General features: G+C 37.9%; 1 protein-coding gene across 4 annotated transcripts in view; it reads right to left on the bottom strand.

Moving 5' to 3' along the window:
- Window positions 1–17,860, bottom strand: part of CEP112 (centrosomal protein 112) — a 296,853-nt gene that overhangs the window by 114,801 nt on the left and 164,192 nt on the right. For all 4 annotated transcript variants that reach the window (XM_070394174.1, XM_070394176.1, XM_070394175.1 and 1 more), the window contains one exon: window positions 5,706–5,936. In XM_070394174.1, coding sequence (XP_070250275.1) covers window positions 5,706–5,936 — 231 coding nt within the window. The remainder of the gene's footprint in view (window positions 1–5,705; window positions 5,937–17,860) is intronic.

Here is a 17,860-nt window from a genome sequence, read left to right as displayed (position 1 = left end):
TCATCAGTCTTCTGAAAACTATCCACTACCAACACTCAGTACTGTTCTTTAATTTTTCAAAGGTTCATATTTTATGGATCTTGTTTTGATTTGGTTGAAAAAGATTTGAAAAGACTAGAAAAGCAGCGTTAGTGATGCAAATGTCAATCATTTATTCTCTGGGATTCCCTATTTCAGAATTTCTACCTTGGGGAGGTATTTCATGTTTCTCTTACCTCAGAGCTACGAAACATATCATCTCGGGCTAAATCGCCACTGGCAGAACCTACAGAGGACCTGGGCTTAGGAAATCTTTTATAACCTGAACACTGCAAGGCTGCTGAAACAGCCCATACCATAGGGGGTGTTAATTAGATTATTTATTATTCTGACGTCATTCTCCTCTCCTCTTTGAACCTTAATTTTATACTTAACCAGAGGCCCGGTGCACAAAATTTGTGTACAGGTCTGGTTCCTAGGTCTGGCCTGCGATCAGGGTCGATCGGGGCCTTCCAGCTGCGGACCGGGGCTTTCCTTCCCTGGCTGCTGGCTGCTGGCTGGGGCCCTCCTTCATTCTGCGCTGCCCCCTGGTGGTCAGCACATGTCATAGCGAGCGATCAAACTCCCGGTCTCCTGGTTAAACTCCTGAGGGGACACTTTGCATATTAGCCTTTTACATATATAAATAATAGAACCCCCTTGATTCGGATTGGCTTTTGAACTGCTAGCAAATACTTTAACTTTCAGATTTATTTAAACGTGGTAAAACATTAAGTCTTCTATAAGGTACAATAAGAATTCAAGTAAGACGCACAATTACAAAATAGTCTAGCAACAGAATTACCTACCACTTATTAGTGCTAATTTAAATTTTTATAGTAAGAACTCAAATGTCTAGTTTGTGTACCAAAAATTCAAACCACATGGGAAAAAAATTGATGCTATGTGTTTAATTTATTACGTAAGATGGAGGAAATTACAACATTAAAAAACAAATAAATATTTGACTATAAAGATAAATTTTATCCTACCTAAAATATTTATAATGGTTAAAATCAAATTTGAGTAAATCAATACAATATTTTTATTTATCCGTATTATCATTCACAGAGGCTATACTGGATTTCTCAGTGCAGCATCCTTCTTTCATTCACACACAGCATTTATGAATGCCTACTTTAAACCAGGCCCCACCCATGATCCTGGAGCTTTAGAAACAAATATTTAACAAGGACTGTTTTCAGGGCACCCATGTCCAGGTCTTCACTGCATTTAGAAATGGCTAAACTCCTTTTATTAGTTAAGTAAAACCATTTATCATCCAAAGTACAAATTAATCTTCATATCAAGAAGCCAGCACTTACAATTTTGTCATATGGACTTTGGGGTTGGCTCATTTCATCAATCCAGCAAGAACAAAACTCACGGTGGTAACCACCAGCCCACGTAGGGCTCTAGACTTTCTCTGCCAAGCCCCCACACTCTGATAAACCTTTATCTACGTCAGTTAAAATTACTATGCTCAACCTCATCTCTAGCTTCTTGTATGACTTCTGTTCTCTGTTCAATTCAGGAGCACTCCATCCTTGCAGGCTTACACTGCCAGGGCTAGACACTAGCAGGACAGAAATGAACAAGATAGACAAGGTCCTGCTAATGGAGCTTAGTCCCAATGGGATAAATAGAAAATAAATATGTGAAAAAATTAAAAGATTATTTCAGATAGTGAGATGAGCCTTGAAGACAATGGGAAAAGGCAAGATGGTAGAAGTAGGCAAGACTTGAGATACAGAGGTGAGGGAAGGACACTGAGAAGTGCAGGCTGATGATGAGGAGGGTGGGTGGCCATGGAAAATCATGGAGAAGAACATTCTAGGCAGAGGGGTGGCAGGTGCAAAGACCTGGAGGCAGGAGAGAGCAAGGTGGGTCCAGAAACAGACCAATGTCTTCTGTGGCTGGATACTGGTAGCCAAGGGAAGAGGGTCGACCTGAGCAGGTAATTTCATTCACACCCTCATCTCTCAGATCAATTACCCCTGGTTCTTTGAATCATTATGCTCTTCCTCTCCATCAGTTCTTTCTCCTGTATTTCAAGACATTTTCAGCCTAAAAAGACATTATCCTTAACTCCTGCTGCTCTTTGGGACTCCACCTCCCTTTTAATATCAGATTTTCAAAAAAAACCACCAAAAACAATAGAGTATTCATGAATCCCCACTTCCTCCCTACTCTCTCACTTACCTTTTGCAACCGTGTTTCTGTCCACACTATCATTTTCAGTGCTTTGTCCAAGATCATCAATGACTTCTCAGTTTCCAATCCTGTGACCTTTCCTCCACCTTTATCCCTCCTGATTCTCTGTCACATTCTTGAAAATATTCCTTTCTAAATATTCTCTTCCTTTATTTCCATGAAAACTCATTCTTCTCATATTCCTTTTACCTTGATGACCCTTCCTTGACTATTTTCTCCCAGACTCTTAACTGAAGCTCTTTCTTCACCACTGTTTTCTATTTCCCCTCCTGAAGGCCCTCTTTGTAGGTGACTCCTACAGAGAGGGTTTTCTGGCCCTGCCTTCTCCTATGATTCCCCACAAATGTTCCTTCAATAGCAAATGAACATCACAGCTAGATGTAGTAATGGCAATTCCAACTCAACATGTCCATAACTGAATCATCTTTTCTTCCTGAAATCAGAAAGTCCTCCTACATTCCCAAATGATTAAGGATTGATTTATACTTAACCATTCTAATCAATGCCATCTCTGAGATGCTTCTCAAGCATGTCTCCTCATCCTCACTGCTGTATGTTCACGACCTTCATACACCTCTAGTGTGTCCTCAGGGACCTGAATTAATCAGGTCCCCACCAACTACTTCCCTGCTATGGCAGCTTGCCAACACTGACAGATTTTCCTAATAATCACTTGGCTATTGACACTTCATTTCCTCAAAATCTTCAGTAGCTTCATACTGTTTCCACAGTGAAGCCATAGGCTTATCACAGCTTTGGAGACTTGCAATGATTTCTAGCTGTCTCTTAGCCTCATCACAACCACTCTGCTTGACTGACCTCTATGACACGTGCACACTTCTGTTTGCTCCTACTGTTGTTCCTTTGGCTTAGAATGCCATCTTACATATCTACTTATGTTTAGTTCAAGTGACATCTCTTCCAGTTAATCTTCCCTGATTGCCTTAACAGAAAAGAATTCTCCCCCAATCCATACTCTACCTCACATTACAATTGTGTGTATGTGTCTTGCAGTCGCTGCTTTTTAGAATCTACTTGAAGACAGTGCCACTTTTTCCTTTTTTCTGTGTGTCCCCACAGTGCTTGGGATAATGCCTTTCTGAGATATAGGAAATCTTCCAGAAATATTTGCCAAATGAATTACCCAGGGTTTCTAATGCTATGTTTTTGTTATCAAGTAGTAATACATATAAACTTATACTTGAGAAATTTTATCTATTAAAAAGAAACATTTAAAACATTTAAAATGTGAATATACAATACAGAAAAATCAAGGCCTAAATTGTATGCTTTTCAAAAAATATATTTTTATTGATTTCAGAGAGGAGGGAAGAGGGAGAGGAAAAGGAAGAGGGGGAGGGGGAGGGGGAGGGGGAGGGGGAGGGGGAGGGGGAGGGGGAGGGGGAGGGGGAGGGGGAGAGAGAGAGAGAGAGAAACATCAATGATGATAGAGAATCATTGATTGGCTGCCTCCTACACGCCCCACTCTGGGGATCAAGACCAAAACCAGGACGTGTGCCCTGACTGGGAATCGAACCTTGATTTCCTGGTCCATAGGTTGATGCTCAACCACTGAGCCCCACCATCAGGGCTAAATTTTATGTTTTATGAGTCTGGCTTTGGTATGTCCAAATTTCTTAAACTGAGCTGCACTGGTATCTGTGCCATTCAAGACCATTTACTTAGAATTATTTTGAACTGATGGCAGATATGACTGAAGTCAAGGAGAGGTGTGTGTAAGAATTACCAGAAAGGTCCCTGCAACATCACTTTCACTCTCCATTAGTCCCTCTTTTATTTGCTACTGTCAGAGGACTAAAGCTATTCCATATAGGCAAATATCCCTACTTCCTGAAACTGTATATTTTAGCATCAAAGTACTATCATTTTGTACTGCTTTGATGGAATCACCACTAACATCCTCCCTCGGATATATAAAAGGCATCTCAACTGGAACACATCCCAAACAGCCCAACCTGTCGTTCATGCAGCCTTCCTCCCATCAGCGAAGGGTCACTCCTTGTGTCCACTGGCTCTAGCCAGTCACCTTGGAAACATTCTTAACTGCTCTCTCTCTCCCCCTGTTTCTACCTGAACCAACAAGAAATCTGGCCAGATGTACCTTCAGAACATTACCCAAATCTGATCAGTTTTTACCACCGTCACTGCTACTGCCTGAGGCCCAATCCTCTATCATCTCTTGTCTAAATTCTTGCAATATCTTTTAAACTAGTCTCTCTACTTCCTTCTTTGCCCTCAATTCAGTCTATTCTCAGCGTTAGCAGGCAGAGAGATCCTTTCAAAGGTGAATCAGATGTCACACCTCTGCTCAAAACCTGTCAAGCCTCCTCTACTCAAGGAGAGTCAAAGCAAAGCCCTTTTAAAGGCCCAGACACACCTACAGGGCCTGGTCCACCTCTGAGGTTTTGTCCTTAATCTCATCTCCTCCTCCGTCCTTTTCCACCTCCACCTCATCCTCCTCCTCCATCATCATTTCCAGCCACAGTGGCCTCCTTGCTGTTCCTCCAAGAAGCCAGGCTCCCTCCCACCTCTTTAGGGACATTTTCCTATATATTTCTTGGCTCTGAGCTATGCTGCTAAGGGCAAAGCTGGCTGAAATGTGACTCTCAGATAAAATTAGCTACTACAAAGTAAGCACCTTGGGTTCTTGCTCCATGTAACATCAATGGAGTAGTGCCTAGCACGGTGTTGTATACGCTATGAAGGTTTAAAATTATTTAAAGACAAAGAAGAGAGGAAAATTAAACAGAATTAGAAGATTCTTCAGCTACACTTTTCAAGTTCTTTATCCCAAGGTATAGATTGGCCTTAAGAAACTCAAGGGACGATTTACATTTGTTATGCTTAGAACCATTCACATTTACTACCCAATAAAAGATTTACACTTTTCCAAAACATCAAAAGAAAGAATATTTGAGATTGTTCCTGGAAGATAAGTCAACCCCAAATATGTCAATATTATACTGACATTTATTTCAAAAATATATAATTTTAAATCTTTTCCCAATCTGAAATATCAATCTGAGAAAATATGCCATCATGTATGTTACACTTCTAAAAACTGTAACATTTAGAAATAATTATTAAACACTCTGGAAAATATCTGACACTTAGTCTCAAGAAAATTCAGGGCGACAGCCCCAGCATTCCTAATGGAACAGCAAGAATAATATAATATAATATTTGACAATATTATAACATTGTTGTATCACAGTGTGTATTTAATTGATACATAATGGGATATTCTATGCAATTACTTCAAAGAAAGTCAACAAAAAGTTAGGAAATTCTCTCTATGATTTTAGTGGTGCTTAGAAATACAAAAAGATACTTAAATTGCTCATTTGAACAATCTGAAGAGTAATTCTCTGTCCCCCACCTTCCAGAGATGAAAAGTGAGGGTAGCAGCCATGGGTTTCCTTGTCTATAAAACGTCGAGGTGGATACCTTACCTTTTCCAGCGTCATCTCCGTCTCAGCTGCATGAGTCTTTCTCAGCTCTATTTTCATCTTCTCTGATTCAGCCTTCAGTTTGCTGACAGTAGCCTCATGGTCCCTGGCAGCCCTTTGCTTCTCCTCTTCACGGAGAAGACCGAGCTCTACCAGCTGCTGCTTCCGCTGTGTGTTCACATTAATCAGCTCTTCTCTCAGCTTGTGAACTTGGGCCTCCATGTCAGCAATAACCTTGTTGTGAAAAATGAAAAAATGGGCAGAGGCTATGAATAGGAAAGTCATAAAAGTCAAGCAGTTCGGCAGGCCAGATATTCTGAGAGGCCCTCATGATATGAAATAACTAGATTCCATATAAATATATTTTCTCCTCTTCCTCTGCTCATAGAAAGAGAAATATCCAAAGGGAAAAACAAAACAAAAATCACACATATGTACAACTGCACGTGCCAAAAATAAGAAGAGCAGTAAGCACAGTCAGAAGGCAAGGTATCTGAGGGCAAATGCCCTTACTTGCATTGCACCTTCAGGGGGAAGGAATATGGGGCTGAACATGATGCCATGGATTAGGTCAGAGAGCCCGTAATAGGCCAAAGTGGTTCCAGATCAGTAGTGTTATCAATGCCCACCTGAAGCTAAAACAAATGCCCTTCTCAGAAAAGTTCCTGCAGTTGAATGTCTCCAAGTTTCCCATAAATTAAGATAAACCAAAAATGAGATCATATTCAAAAATTACTAAACCCAGAAGAAAACCACCACTGATAAGAGTCAACACAGACAGATTCCCCTGGCCAGCACTTCAGATATCAGAATTATCAGAAAAAGCACATAAAATAAACATGTGTTAAATATTTAAAGAAACAAAGGATGGAATCATAAGTGAATAAACCAGGAGAGATTAAGCAAATATGGCCAGATTTGAGAAAGAACCAAACACAATTTGCAGCAAAGAATTTTTTATATAAAAGGTAGAATAAATGAGTTAAGTTTCAATGTTGCAGAAGCAAGAAGTGGTGAAACAGAAGAGAGGTTTTTATAAACCACCCATAATGCAGCACAGTAATATCAGAGGATAAAAACTATGAGATGTTGAAAGTTATGAAAGGTAAAATAAGAAGATCTATTACATGTCTAGAGTCCCAGAAGGAGAAAAGACAGAGGGAAGATATAAAACTATAGCGACTGAGAATTTTCCAGAACTGAGGAGAAGCAAGAATACACAGAAATAGTGAGCAGAATAATTATCAAGCAAACAATATAACTTATCAAATCCTGAAGGATGGAGCCAAGCAAAGGAAATATGTAGCCCTAACATGTTATGTGCTTTTAAAAGTTTAATTTTTTAAAAAGTAGGCAACCACTTTAAAACATTGGTAATATAGAACAATTTCTGGTAAGACTGTTAAAAACAAGAAAGAAAACACAAATTAATATTAGGGATAAAAACAAACTTATGACAGTATTATCTAGAAAAGTAATATAATGACAAAGTAAAATAAATTAAAATAAAATTTTAATATTAAATTTTAAAAAGGGCATACTATGGATCCATCATAGATTAAAAAGATAATAAGATAGTACCATAGAAATATTATGCCAATAATTGAAGAACCTAAGTGAAATAGATCCCTATGAAAATATAAAATGTCAAAAGAAGTAGAACGACTAAACAAATTGAAGAAACTGAAAAAATAGTTTAAAATATCCCCACAAAGTAAACATTAAACTCAAATAATTTTACAGGTGAGTTCTAAAAAAGGTCTCCCAAGAGACAGATAATTCTAGTCTTTGACAAACTTTTCCAAAGAATGGAGAAAGATAAATACACTCTCAGACTATTTCAGAAGTTATAATATTGATACTGAAGGATGACAAATACAAAGAGAAGTAAAAATTATAGGTCAACTCACTCATGACACAGACATAAATGAGCAAACCAAGTCCAATAAAGTATAAAAATATGTAATCATCAAGTAGCAAAGAATATAAGGGCAGCTTACCATTTATTGAAATCTATAAATGCCAATAAATATTGAATTTAAATGAAAAAGAAAATCTCTAAGCTATAAAAATCTACCAAAACTGACTACAAAAAAGTGGAAAACATGAGTCATCCTATAACCATTAGAAACATTTAAATAGTAGTCAAAAATCTTTCCAGAAATGAAATATCAAGGCCAGATGGCTTTATTGGCCAGTTCCACCAAGTATTTAAGAAACAAATAACTCACTCTGATACTAATTCTTTCAGAGAATAGAAAAAGCATTTTTCCGCAACTCAAATTATGAGGTCAGCATAACATCAATTAAAAAACATCTTCAAAAAAGAAAAATCTTCGGTCAACCTCAACAATTATTAGCAAATTGAATCCAGTGATAATACATCATGAAAGAATTGGAAAGGACATAATATTGGTGTAATGTTAGAAAATAACCTATAATATGATTTACTCCATTAAAGTATTTTTTAAAAAGCCTTATGATTATCTCAATACACAGAAAACCATTTGATAAAATTCCAAGACAAAAACTCCTAGCAAAATAGGAAATAGAAGAGACCATTCTTAACCACATAAAAGGTAGCTAGCAAAATCTCAGCATTTTTTATTCATTCTTTATTGTGAAGTTTTAAATAGCTCTTTTAAAATCAGGAAGAAGAAAAGAATACTTACTACCACTACTTATATGCATAACTCTATGACCAAAAATACAAAAGCAAAACTGTTTTAATCATGGATGTTAGGACTGTCTATAGAGAAAATGCAAAATGTATGTATAAATGATTCCAAATACTAAAGGAGTTTAAAAGGGGTCTGAATAAAATATTAATGTTAAAATCATTTGTAATTTTTACACACTAGCAAAAAATTATCAAACACCATTTACAACTATAACAATATAGGATTCTCAGAAATGTCTACCAAAAGATGTGCAGTACTCTATAGGCCTTTTAGAAAGATATTAAAGAAGATCTAATAACTGAGAGATGTGTGAGGGTGTTGGAAAGTCTCAATTTATCAGTTCTTCCCAAAATGACTGACAGCATTAATTACTGCACGTTCAATTAATATTTCAACAAGAGCCGAAACCGGTTTGGCTCAGTGGATAGAGCGTCGGCCTGCGGACTGAAGGGTCCCGGGTCCGATTCCGGTCAAGGGCATGTACCTGGGTTGCGGGCACATCCCCAGTAGGAGATGTGCAGGAGGCGGCTGATCGATGTTTCTCTCTCATCGATGTTTCTGACTCTCTATCTCCCTCCCTTCCTCTCTGTAAAAAATCAATAAAATATATTTAAAAAAAAATATTTCAACAAGAGCTTTCAAGAAACTTGACAAGCCGAATCTAAAGTGTACAGGGACGAACACAGTACCATGAGATTCCTAAAGGAGGAGAGACAGGTGGCATGACATTCCATACCACATATTAGAACCTAAAATAATGTCACTAAAATTAACACAGTATAATTTTATCATAGAGTAGTGATTTTCAGCCTTTTTCATCTCATGGCATACATAAATTAATTACTAAAATTCTGCAGCACATCAAAATATACTGTATCAGTTGCTGACCTGACCAAAAATAGGTGTAATTTTGATTGATTTACAAAAAATAATAATAGTAATTACCTACCCTTTATGCTCCAATGTGATTTTTTTAAAAATCAAGTGCCTATATAACATCTGTGGTACTCAGAATTAACCAATCAGATTCAACCTTATTATGCAATGTGACCAATAAGATGCAATGCCATTATATGATATATATCTATATCTATCTATATACCTATATATATATATCTATACCTATATATATATATATATATATATATGGTTCAAGATAGGGGATTCACACCGGATGGCTATTGTTGTGTTTCCCTTAGATCAGCGGTTCTCAATCTGTGGCCGCGACCCCTTTGCGGGGGGGGGGGGGGGGGGGTGTCAAACAACCCTTTCACAGGGGTCGCCTAAGACCATTGGAAAACACATATATAATTACATATTGTTTTTGTGATTAATCACTATGCTTTAATTATGTTCAATTTGTAACAATGAAATTGGGGGTCACCACAACATGGGGAACTGTATTAAAGGGTCACGGCATTAGGAAGGTTGAGGGAAGGTTGAGAACCACTGCCTTAGATTGTCATTTTTTTATTTGACAATCTAAGGGAAAAGAGGTGATGCCCCTGATTACGTAGTCAGGAACTGTATGTTTTAAAAATTCTTACGACACACCAGTTGAAAATTGCTGTCATAGAGAATAGAAAAACTTGAATAATGGAAAGTAATGGCGAGTCTAGAAACTGGCTCACATGGACATAGCTGGCATCACAGTGTAGTGGGTAAATGATGAACCAGTCTACAAATTGTGACAAGACAGTAAGTTATTCATATGAAAAAAATGAAATCAGATCCCTACCTTATACAATAGATAAAATGCCATTCTCTCCATTCATAGGTATATATGCAAGGGAAATAGGCATATCTCTGCATATGTGGGGACAGTGAGCCAATGATACCACTAGATTAAGGACAACAGTTGCCTCTGGGACAGGGACCCCAGGATACGGGAAAGGAAGGACCTATAGGTAGAGGCAATCCTATCTAATAAGAGAGTAATATGCAAATTGACCATCACTCCAACACACAAGATGGCCACCCCCATGTGGTCAAAGATGGCTGCCCCCATGTGGACACAAGATGGCCACCACAAGATGGCCGGCAGGGGAGGACAGTTGGGGGTGATCAGGCCTGCAGGGGAGGGCAGTTGGGGGGGACCCAGGCCTGAAGGGGAGGGAAGTTGGGGGGGGGGGGACCCAGGCCTGCAGGGGAAGATAGTTGGGGGGGGGGGGGGGGCCAGGCCTGCAGGGGAGGGCAGTTGGGGGCAACCAGGCCTGCAGGGGAGGGCAGTTGAGGGGGACCCAGGCCTGCAGGGGAGGGCAGTTGGGGGCAACCAGGCCTGCAGGGGAGGGCAGTTGGGGGGGACCCAGGCCTGCAGGGGAGGGCAGTTGGGGGCGACCAGGCCTGCAGGGGAAGATAGTTGGGGGGGGGGGGCAGGCCTGCAGGGGAAGATAGTTGGGGGGGGCAGGCCTGCAGGGGAGGACAGTTAGGGGCAACAAGGCTGTCAAGGGAGGGAAGTTAGGGGTGACCGGGCCAGTAGGCGAGGGCAGTTGGGGGTGACCAGGCTTGCAGGGGAGGACAGTTAGGGGTGACCAGGCCAGCAGGGGAGGGCAGTTAGGGGCAATCGGGCTGGCAGGAGAGCAGTAGATATTCCTCCACTGATTTTTAGGGAGAGTAGAAAAAAGAGGGGAAGACAGAGAGAAACATTGATGTGAGAGAAACACACAGACTGGCTGCCTCCTACACAAACCCCGACCAGGGCCCTGGCCGGGGAGGAGCCTGCAACCAAGGCACATGCCCTTGACTGGAATCGAACCTGGGACCCTTTGGTCCACAGGCCAACACTCTATCCACTGAGCCAAACTAGTTAGTGTAACACTGTCTTCATCTTTATCATTTCAAGGAAGTGATACTTAAACGCCACAGGAATGAAAACCTCACAGACAGGAAAAGGTTTGAAGAAATGATCATCTGATTTCTTGGCTGGTTACATCATGTAGAAAAGGTCAGAGTATTTCTATACTCACCCCTGCAGTTAAGGGGCCTCCCTATGTATTTATTTCACCTTTTATTCACTTGGTCTTGTCATTTTGCCTCATATAGGGCATTTGTTCACTTAGTTTGTGTATGAGATTAACTCATTGTAAGTGTCATGTATAGTAAGAAATGAATGTACTGAGGAGGACAAGTGGCTGCATATCCATGTATAATGCTTTAATCTTTCTTTGAAGTTTTTGAAAATATTCCAGGACCATAAAACAATTCAAGGTCATTATTATAAACCCCAATTATCATTTTGAAGTAATATAAGTGTATAAGGTTTAAGTGATTGGAGTTAATCTGTGGTGACTGGATGAATAGCCTATAAGTAATTTTGGAGAAAAATAATCCTTGCTATCTGCTATTTACTTTTATGGAACTTATACATTTATATTCTCCTTACCTCTTTTTTTGTTTTAGATTCTAAATAGGAGATATTATATAACTTAGCTTTATTTATTGCCATATGTTATATTTTCTATTTTAATTGTTTATGTAAACATCCAAAATTTGTCCTCAGTTGTAGTTCCCCAAAACTTCCCTGAGACCTTTGCAAAGGGAAAGGATTGGGAGGTGACTGCCCGTGTTGGCAGCAGCCAGGTTATGATGGAAAACGGCAAACCAACCTATGGCTGGTTTTTAAATAATTTTGAGGGAGAAAATCCCTGGTGATTAGGTTTGAAGTTACCGATTTTTGTTAGTTTTGATATATAATCTAAGTATATGATACACTTGCTATTAGTTTATATTATTATATATGTTTAGCATTGACTAGTAAGTTAAAAATTAAAATAAAGATAAAAGATATTCTTTGTTATATTTGGTTGTTGATCACTATGTCAAAGTTAATTTTGAAGCAAAATTTAGACTCTTATTCTTCTAGAACTTTCACTCCACTGAAATAAAATGTCTCATTTTATTTTTTAATGAAAGGAAAACCTTGAATGAAATGAGAATTTTTGAGATTTTATTAAATATATAGAATTGATGTGAAAGTGGATATTCAGACTTCTAGGAAGGACAGAACATATACTAAAAAGCTAATTGTAGACTACTTTAGGGAAATACTGTTGGAGACATAAAAAATAATATTTTGAAAAGGTTTAATATGTCAACTTAATTTATAGAGATTAAATTATGTCATGCACAAAACTGTATCTCTTACATAGATCCTACATTTATTATAAATTCAAAACTGAAATTCATCTACATAGTTCAAATAAAAAGTATTTTTACTGTATAATCATATCCTACAACATACTATCTACCTTTTAACATATTTTGTCAATTAATGATTTCAAATGAAGCCCAGTGCTATCATTTTATATGGGGGTAATATTTTGCTGCATTTAAAAATAAAAATTTATATTTTTATGGTATTTTTATAGGGCTAAAGCTTTTAAAGTGTGTTCCCGTATGCCACGGAAAAGGTTGATGCAAGTAGAAGAGACGCAGAAGGGATGCAAGTCAAGTCCCATAAAAGTCCAGGAGGAAACCAGGTCTTCAGAGTCTTAGGGCAGCACGTTCTATTTTTAACTTGCTGCATCTAAGCTGCAAATGGAACTTCCTTGACTCCTAATGCCCGTGTTCTATCCAATAGAAAATATTTTTAAAACCCCTTAAATTACTGAGAGATATTTATATTTTGTTGTCTTTTTATTGATTTTTTTTTAAGAGAGAGAGAAAGGAAGGTAGAGGGATAGAGATAAACATCGATGTGAGGAAGAAACATGAATTGGCTGCCTCCTGCATACCCGCTACTGGGGATGGAGCCCGCAACCTGGGCATGTGCCCTGACTGGGAACCAAACCTGCAACCTCTTGGTTCCTGGGTCGATGCTCAACTGCTGAGCCACACCAGCCAGGTCACTGAGAGATATTTAGAACCAAGAGCAAGCAGATTTACCTTGTAGTGGTCAGAATTTTCTGTGAGGTCCAATATGCTTGTTTGGTATATTTAAAGTACATTGTGTTTCAGACTCTTGTTTACAGTTCTTAGACTCAGGAATTAAAACAGTCATTAGCTCACCTCGTGGCACAGAAAACAGTTCCTCCGCGTGTAAAGATGAGAAAGGTCTTACATTTCCCCAAAATTCAAAAGGTTCACTTAACTCTGGAAGGAATTCTACACACAAAATTACAATGTGATATCGCTGATCACAATGACACTACTAAACTGAATGATGAAAGAGAGGACATTGCTTAACATATAGGTAAGGCAAGAAAAATGTTAATTTGGTTTAAAGTTTTAGAACAATGAATGTTCAACTTTGGAACATACCACAGAGGACTTAGATCAAAAAAGAAAAAATAATTTTACCTGCAAAAAAGGGGAGTACTCCCGGTTGAGTATTAAAAAAGTAATAGGGTAACAGTACAGAAGAAAAACACTCATTAATTTGTATGCCTGTCTAGAGAAGAAAAGAAGCAGAACATGTAATGAGTCACATGAACTGGCAAACATTAGGGCTGCATGTGTTTTTTGTGAGTAATGACAATACTGGTAAAAATTCATAACTGATGTTGAAATTTCTAGTTTTATTCTAGAACCACCCAAATCATCTAATTGAAAGTAGTTCTTGAGGAAAGTGAGTAAAATCCCATAGCATTCTGCATTTAGATTAGGTTCCAATTAAAAGGGAAAAACGATTCATAGCACATTGACCTATTTTGGAAATTGGCAAATAAATGTCTACTACACTTAAAAGAACTATGTATAAGCATTTATTTTAGAAATGAAGCTAATTAACAGAAGCACAAAATATAAGTATATATAAATTTTCTAGACTCAAATGGCTAGAAAAGTGGAAATATTCCACTTGAGAATAATGACACTAAAAGAGACTAGCTTCCAAACAGCACTTTATAAATTCCATCTTGAGATTACCAAATATAAGTATTAAAAAGCCAACACAGACATATTATCCACAGTTCGCAGTGGTGCAACATCAGGGCTAATGAACAGGAGCCTACACGTTGGGAGGATGCTATTTGCAGCATCTAGGAACACTTAAAGATATTTTCTTGACAGAGTGTTTCCAGGAGTGACAGGTAACCTATTTGGCCTTGGAAGAAGAATAAAATTCAGGCTGAATTCTTCTTCACTAGAAACCTTCTGTAAAGAATGACATTCAAGTAATTGGAAAGAAGATTTTCAACACTTTCTCGATTTACTATACTTCCCGTTTCCAAAAAAAAAGCAAAAATTTGACCTCGGTTTTCTACCAGTTCTTATTAGCCATTCTCTGCAAACATTCTGTACACACTAGGGTCGCAATAGCCCACTTGTTATATTGGCACCATTCCAACTGTGCTAACAACCAGATGCCTTTACGAAGCAAAGTATTCAGAAGTTTTGGCTGCTTAATTAAATATGGGAAAGCCCACAACACTCTGAAGCACATGTGGCTGACTCTTTAACGATGGGCCAATGGAAGGTGAAGCTGGCTCAGGATGGACATGGTGCTTCCTCTCTTATCATTACTTCTGACAGCATGTCATGCAATTAATTCTTTAAATATATGCAGAAACTAATATAAAAGGGTGATATGTTTTAAGTCGGTGCCATGTAAATACCAGAATCACATTTGTAATTTAAGAGTGCATTAAAAACATACGATAAGTCAGTCTTATCTAAAGAAATAAACCTGAAATGTTATTATTATTTCAACCTTTTTTTTTAAGCACCAGATTTCAAGTGAGAATATCTAGTTTACTAAACATTTCACTAAGTGCATAAAGTAGTGTCATTCTTGGTGGATTTACTTCTAGGAATTCTGGGAAAAGCTCAAGTACCCAGACTAAAGGAAATTCACTCTAAAGCCAGTAGGCACTGGCATGAATATCTCCAGCATGGTAGCCATGCGCTCCCAGCCAACCTGACCTGAAAGGACAGCTTCACTGTCCAGGTGGGCCTCTCCAAGTTATCTTGGAGGTCAGAATACCCTGTATCATGTTTAGGGTATAGAGTCAGTTGAGAGAGGGAGGTCACCTCATGCTCAATCCACCCTACTTGTGGAAACATCCTGGAGGACTTTGGCACCAACACAGCAGCCCCATGAGAATGTGTAACAATAACTTAATTTATTATAATAATTGGTATTTTTGAACATGATCTGTTACTTGTGGCTTTTACTTCTCTAGTCATAAAATGACAATATAAGAAGACATTTTGTGGGCAAAGTCAGGGCAAATAACTAGAAAAAAATGCACAAACTATATCCATGGTGATGCTATTTATCTCTGCTTATAAAGTAAATAATGTTAATTTTTAATAATTTAGCCTTTTCACATTAAAATTACTTTCAATTATATGAACCTTTTCATGGAGGTATTCTTAGCTGAGGCTCTGTATGAACATAAAACAGGATATATTCAAGTGTATATTCAAAATGCATAGATACTTCTAGAATAACTGGCATAGACATTAGAAACATGATACATAGCAATGTTATCCTACAGAAACAGAGGTTTAAAATTAATTTATAGATGAATTTTAGACAAGCACTTTAAGGATTCATTTTACTAAATATAATGTCAAATTCTTTTCAACATTATATTCTTAGTTATGAAATCTAAGTTATGCATCTTGGATAATCAAACACTTAGCTACAGGCATAGAGATCCTAATTATAAAACTGTTTAAAACAAACTAAAGAAAAAAAGCCACCTGTATACTAAATGGATACTAAAATCCAGAGAAAAATGCTATCAATAAATTTAGAGATGTACAAAAAGATTTAATGTGTTTCAATTAGCTTAACATTGTTGATAAAAACACAAATTGATTTTTTCCCACTAAACACTAAGAAACATCAAATATATTTGAAGATTGACAGTTCTGTTAACAAAAATAGTGAACAACTTAATGCAGAGCCCTTCTACAACCATTCTGCAGTTAAACGGCTCTGTCCACGTACCTACCTATAACTTCCACTGGTCGGTTATCACCACGTTGCCAACGCCTGTTAAACTATCGGGAGCCTGCTAGTCGCCTGATGCATTTACCTTGTGTGCTGAACAAAGTCACCTGACAATTCATGAGACAGATGATTTCCCTTTTCATTAACCTAAAAGGTTCAGAAACTGCTTTCACCCTTTCTTCCATTTCGCCTCACGCACCAGCGTGCCCTCGCCCACCACTCTCTGGACCAGCCGTGGGCAAACTACGGCCTGCGGGCTGGATCCGGCCCGTTTGAAATGAATAAAACTAAAAAAAAAAAAAAAAAAAAGACCGTACCCTTTTATGTAATGATGTTTACTTTGAATTTATATTAGTTCACACAAACACTCCATCCATGCTTTTGTTCCGGCCCTCCGGTCCAGTTTAAGAACCCATTGTGGCCCTCGAGTCAAAAAGTTTGCCCATCCCTGCTCTGGACCATTCCCTGCTGAGCCGGGCACGTCCAACAAGTTCTTGCACACAAGATCTTGCCTCCAACACAGGTGCAGGGCCATGAACAGGGGTCGCCTGGCTCACCCTCAATCTGATGCTTGCTTGCTTCATAATCTGGGGTTTGGATTCCTGACTCTATGCATGTTCCAAAATTAAGGTTACTACCTTGACTTTATGTAATTACATCCTTTATATCTTTTGTTTTAACTACTTGGACTCATAAAGTCCTTTTCCCAACCTCTTGATCTGACTTCATTATCCTAAAACTGACCGGCTTAAATTTCTGACCCTCCTAATAATTTTAAAGGTCCATTTTAATGCCTAGCTACCTAGGTTTCTGGTCTCCTCCCTCTGCCATGTCCTAGGGTACTGAGAATATTAGACTTATTCTCAGGCTATTTACAGAGAAACCAAATCAGCAAACCCTAAGAGACTATATGAATGAAAATAAATACCTGCAAAGTATTGAAACAGAAAGACATGTTGCTATGGATACAGAACTCTATGACTTTAGTTTTATTCTATGCAATTCCGAAGTAAAGTAGCCAATAAGGAGGCAGAAACTTAAACTAAGAATGTGATAAAAAAAAAAATCAAAAAGTACATATTACTTTTACTAGTATTAGCAGAAAATCATATAAGGGTTTTTTTGTTTGTTTGATTTTATTGTTTGTTCAGTAAGAGATGCCTTGAATGTGGGTATATACCATATAACAATTTCAAAAGTCATAAGGAAAGATTTTTCCCCCCAGGTCTGTATGATTATAATCGAATGTATATAATAAAGTGAATGCTGTTAATTAAATGTTATGCATAATACAAACAACATCACTTAAATAATCCTCTGAATTTCAGTACTATTATTGAGAAAACCATTGTACGTGTGTGTGTTTGTGTGTGTGTGTGTGTGTGTGTGTGTTCCATATGCTTCACAATTTTACAAGTAGCTTCACAGACTTACTTGAAGTGCTTATAATAAAAATGTAGGTATTCCCATAAAAAATAACAAAATGCATCTCTAAAAGTTTTTATAATAAGGCAGCAATTTTCAACCTTTTTCATCTCAGGGCACACATAAACTAATTACTAAAATTCTACGGCACA

This window comes from Myotis yumanensis, unplaced genomic scaffold (genome assembly GCF_028538775.1).
Source record: "Myotis yumanensis isolate MYYU_CA2020_CCGP unplaced genomic scaffold, mMyoYum1.0.hap1 SCAF_16, whole genome shotgun sequence".
NCBI lineage: Eukaryota > Metazoa > Chordata > Mammalia > Chiroptera > Vespertilionidae > Myotis > Myotis yumanensis.
Note: the sequence above shows the minus strand (reverse complement) of the source record. Positions and strands in the feature narration are given on the sequence as shown.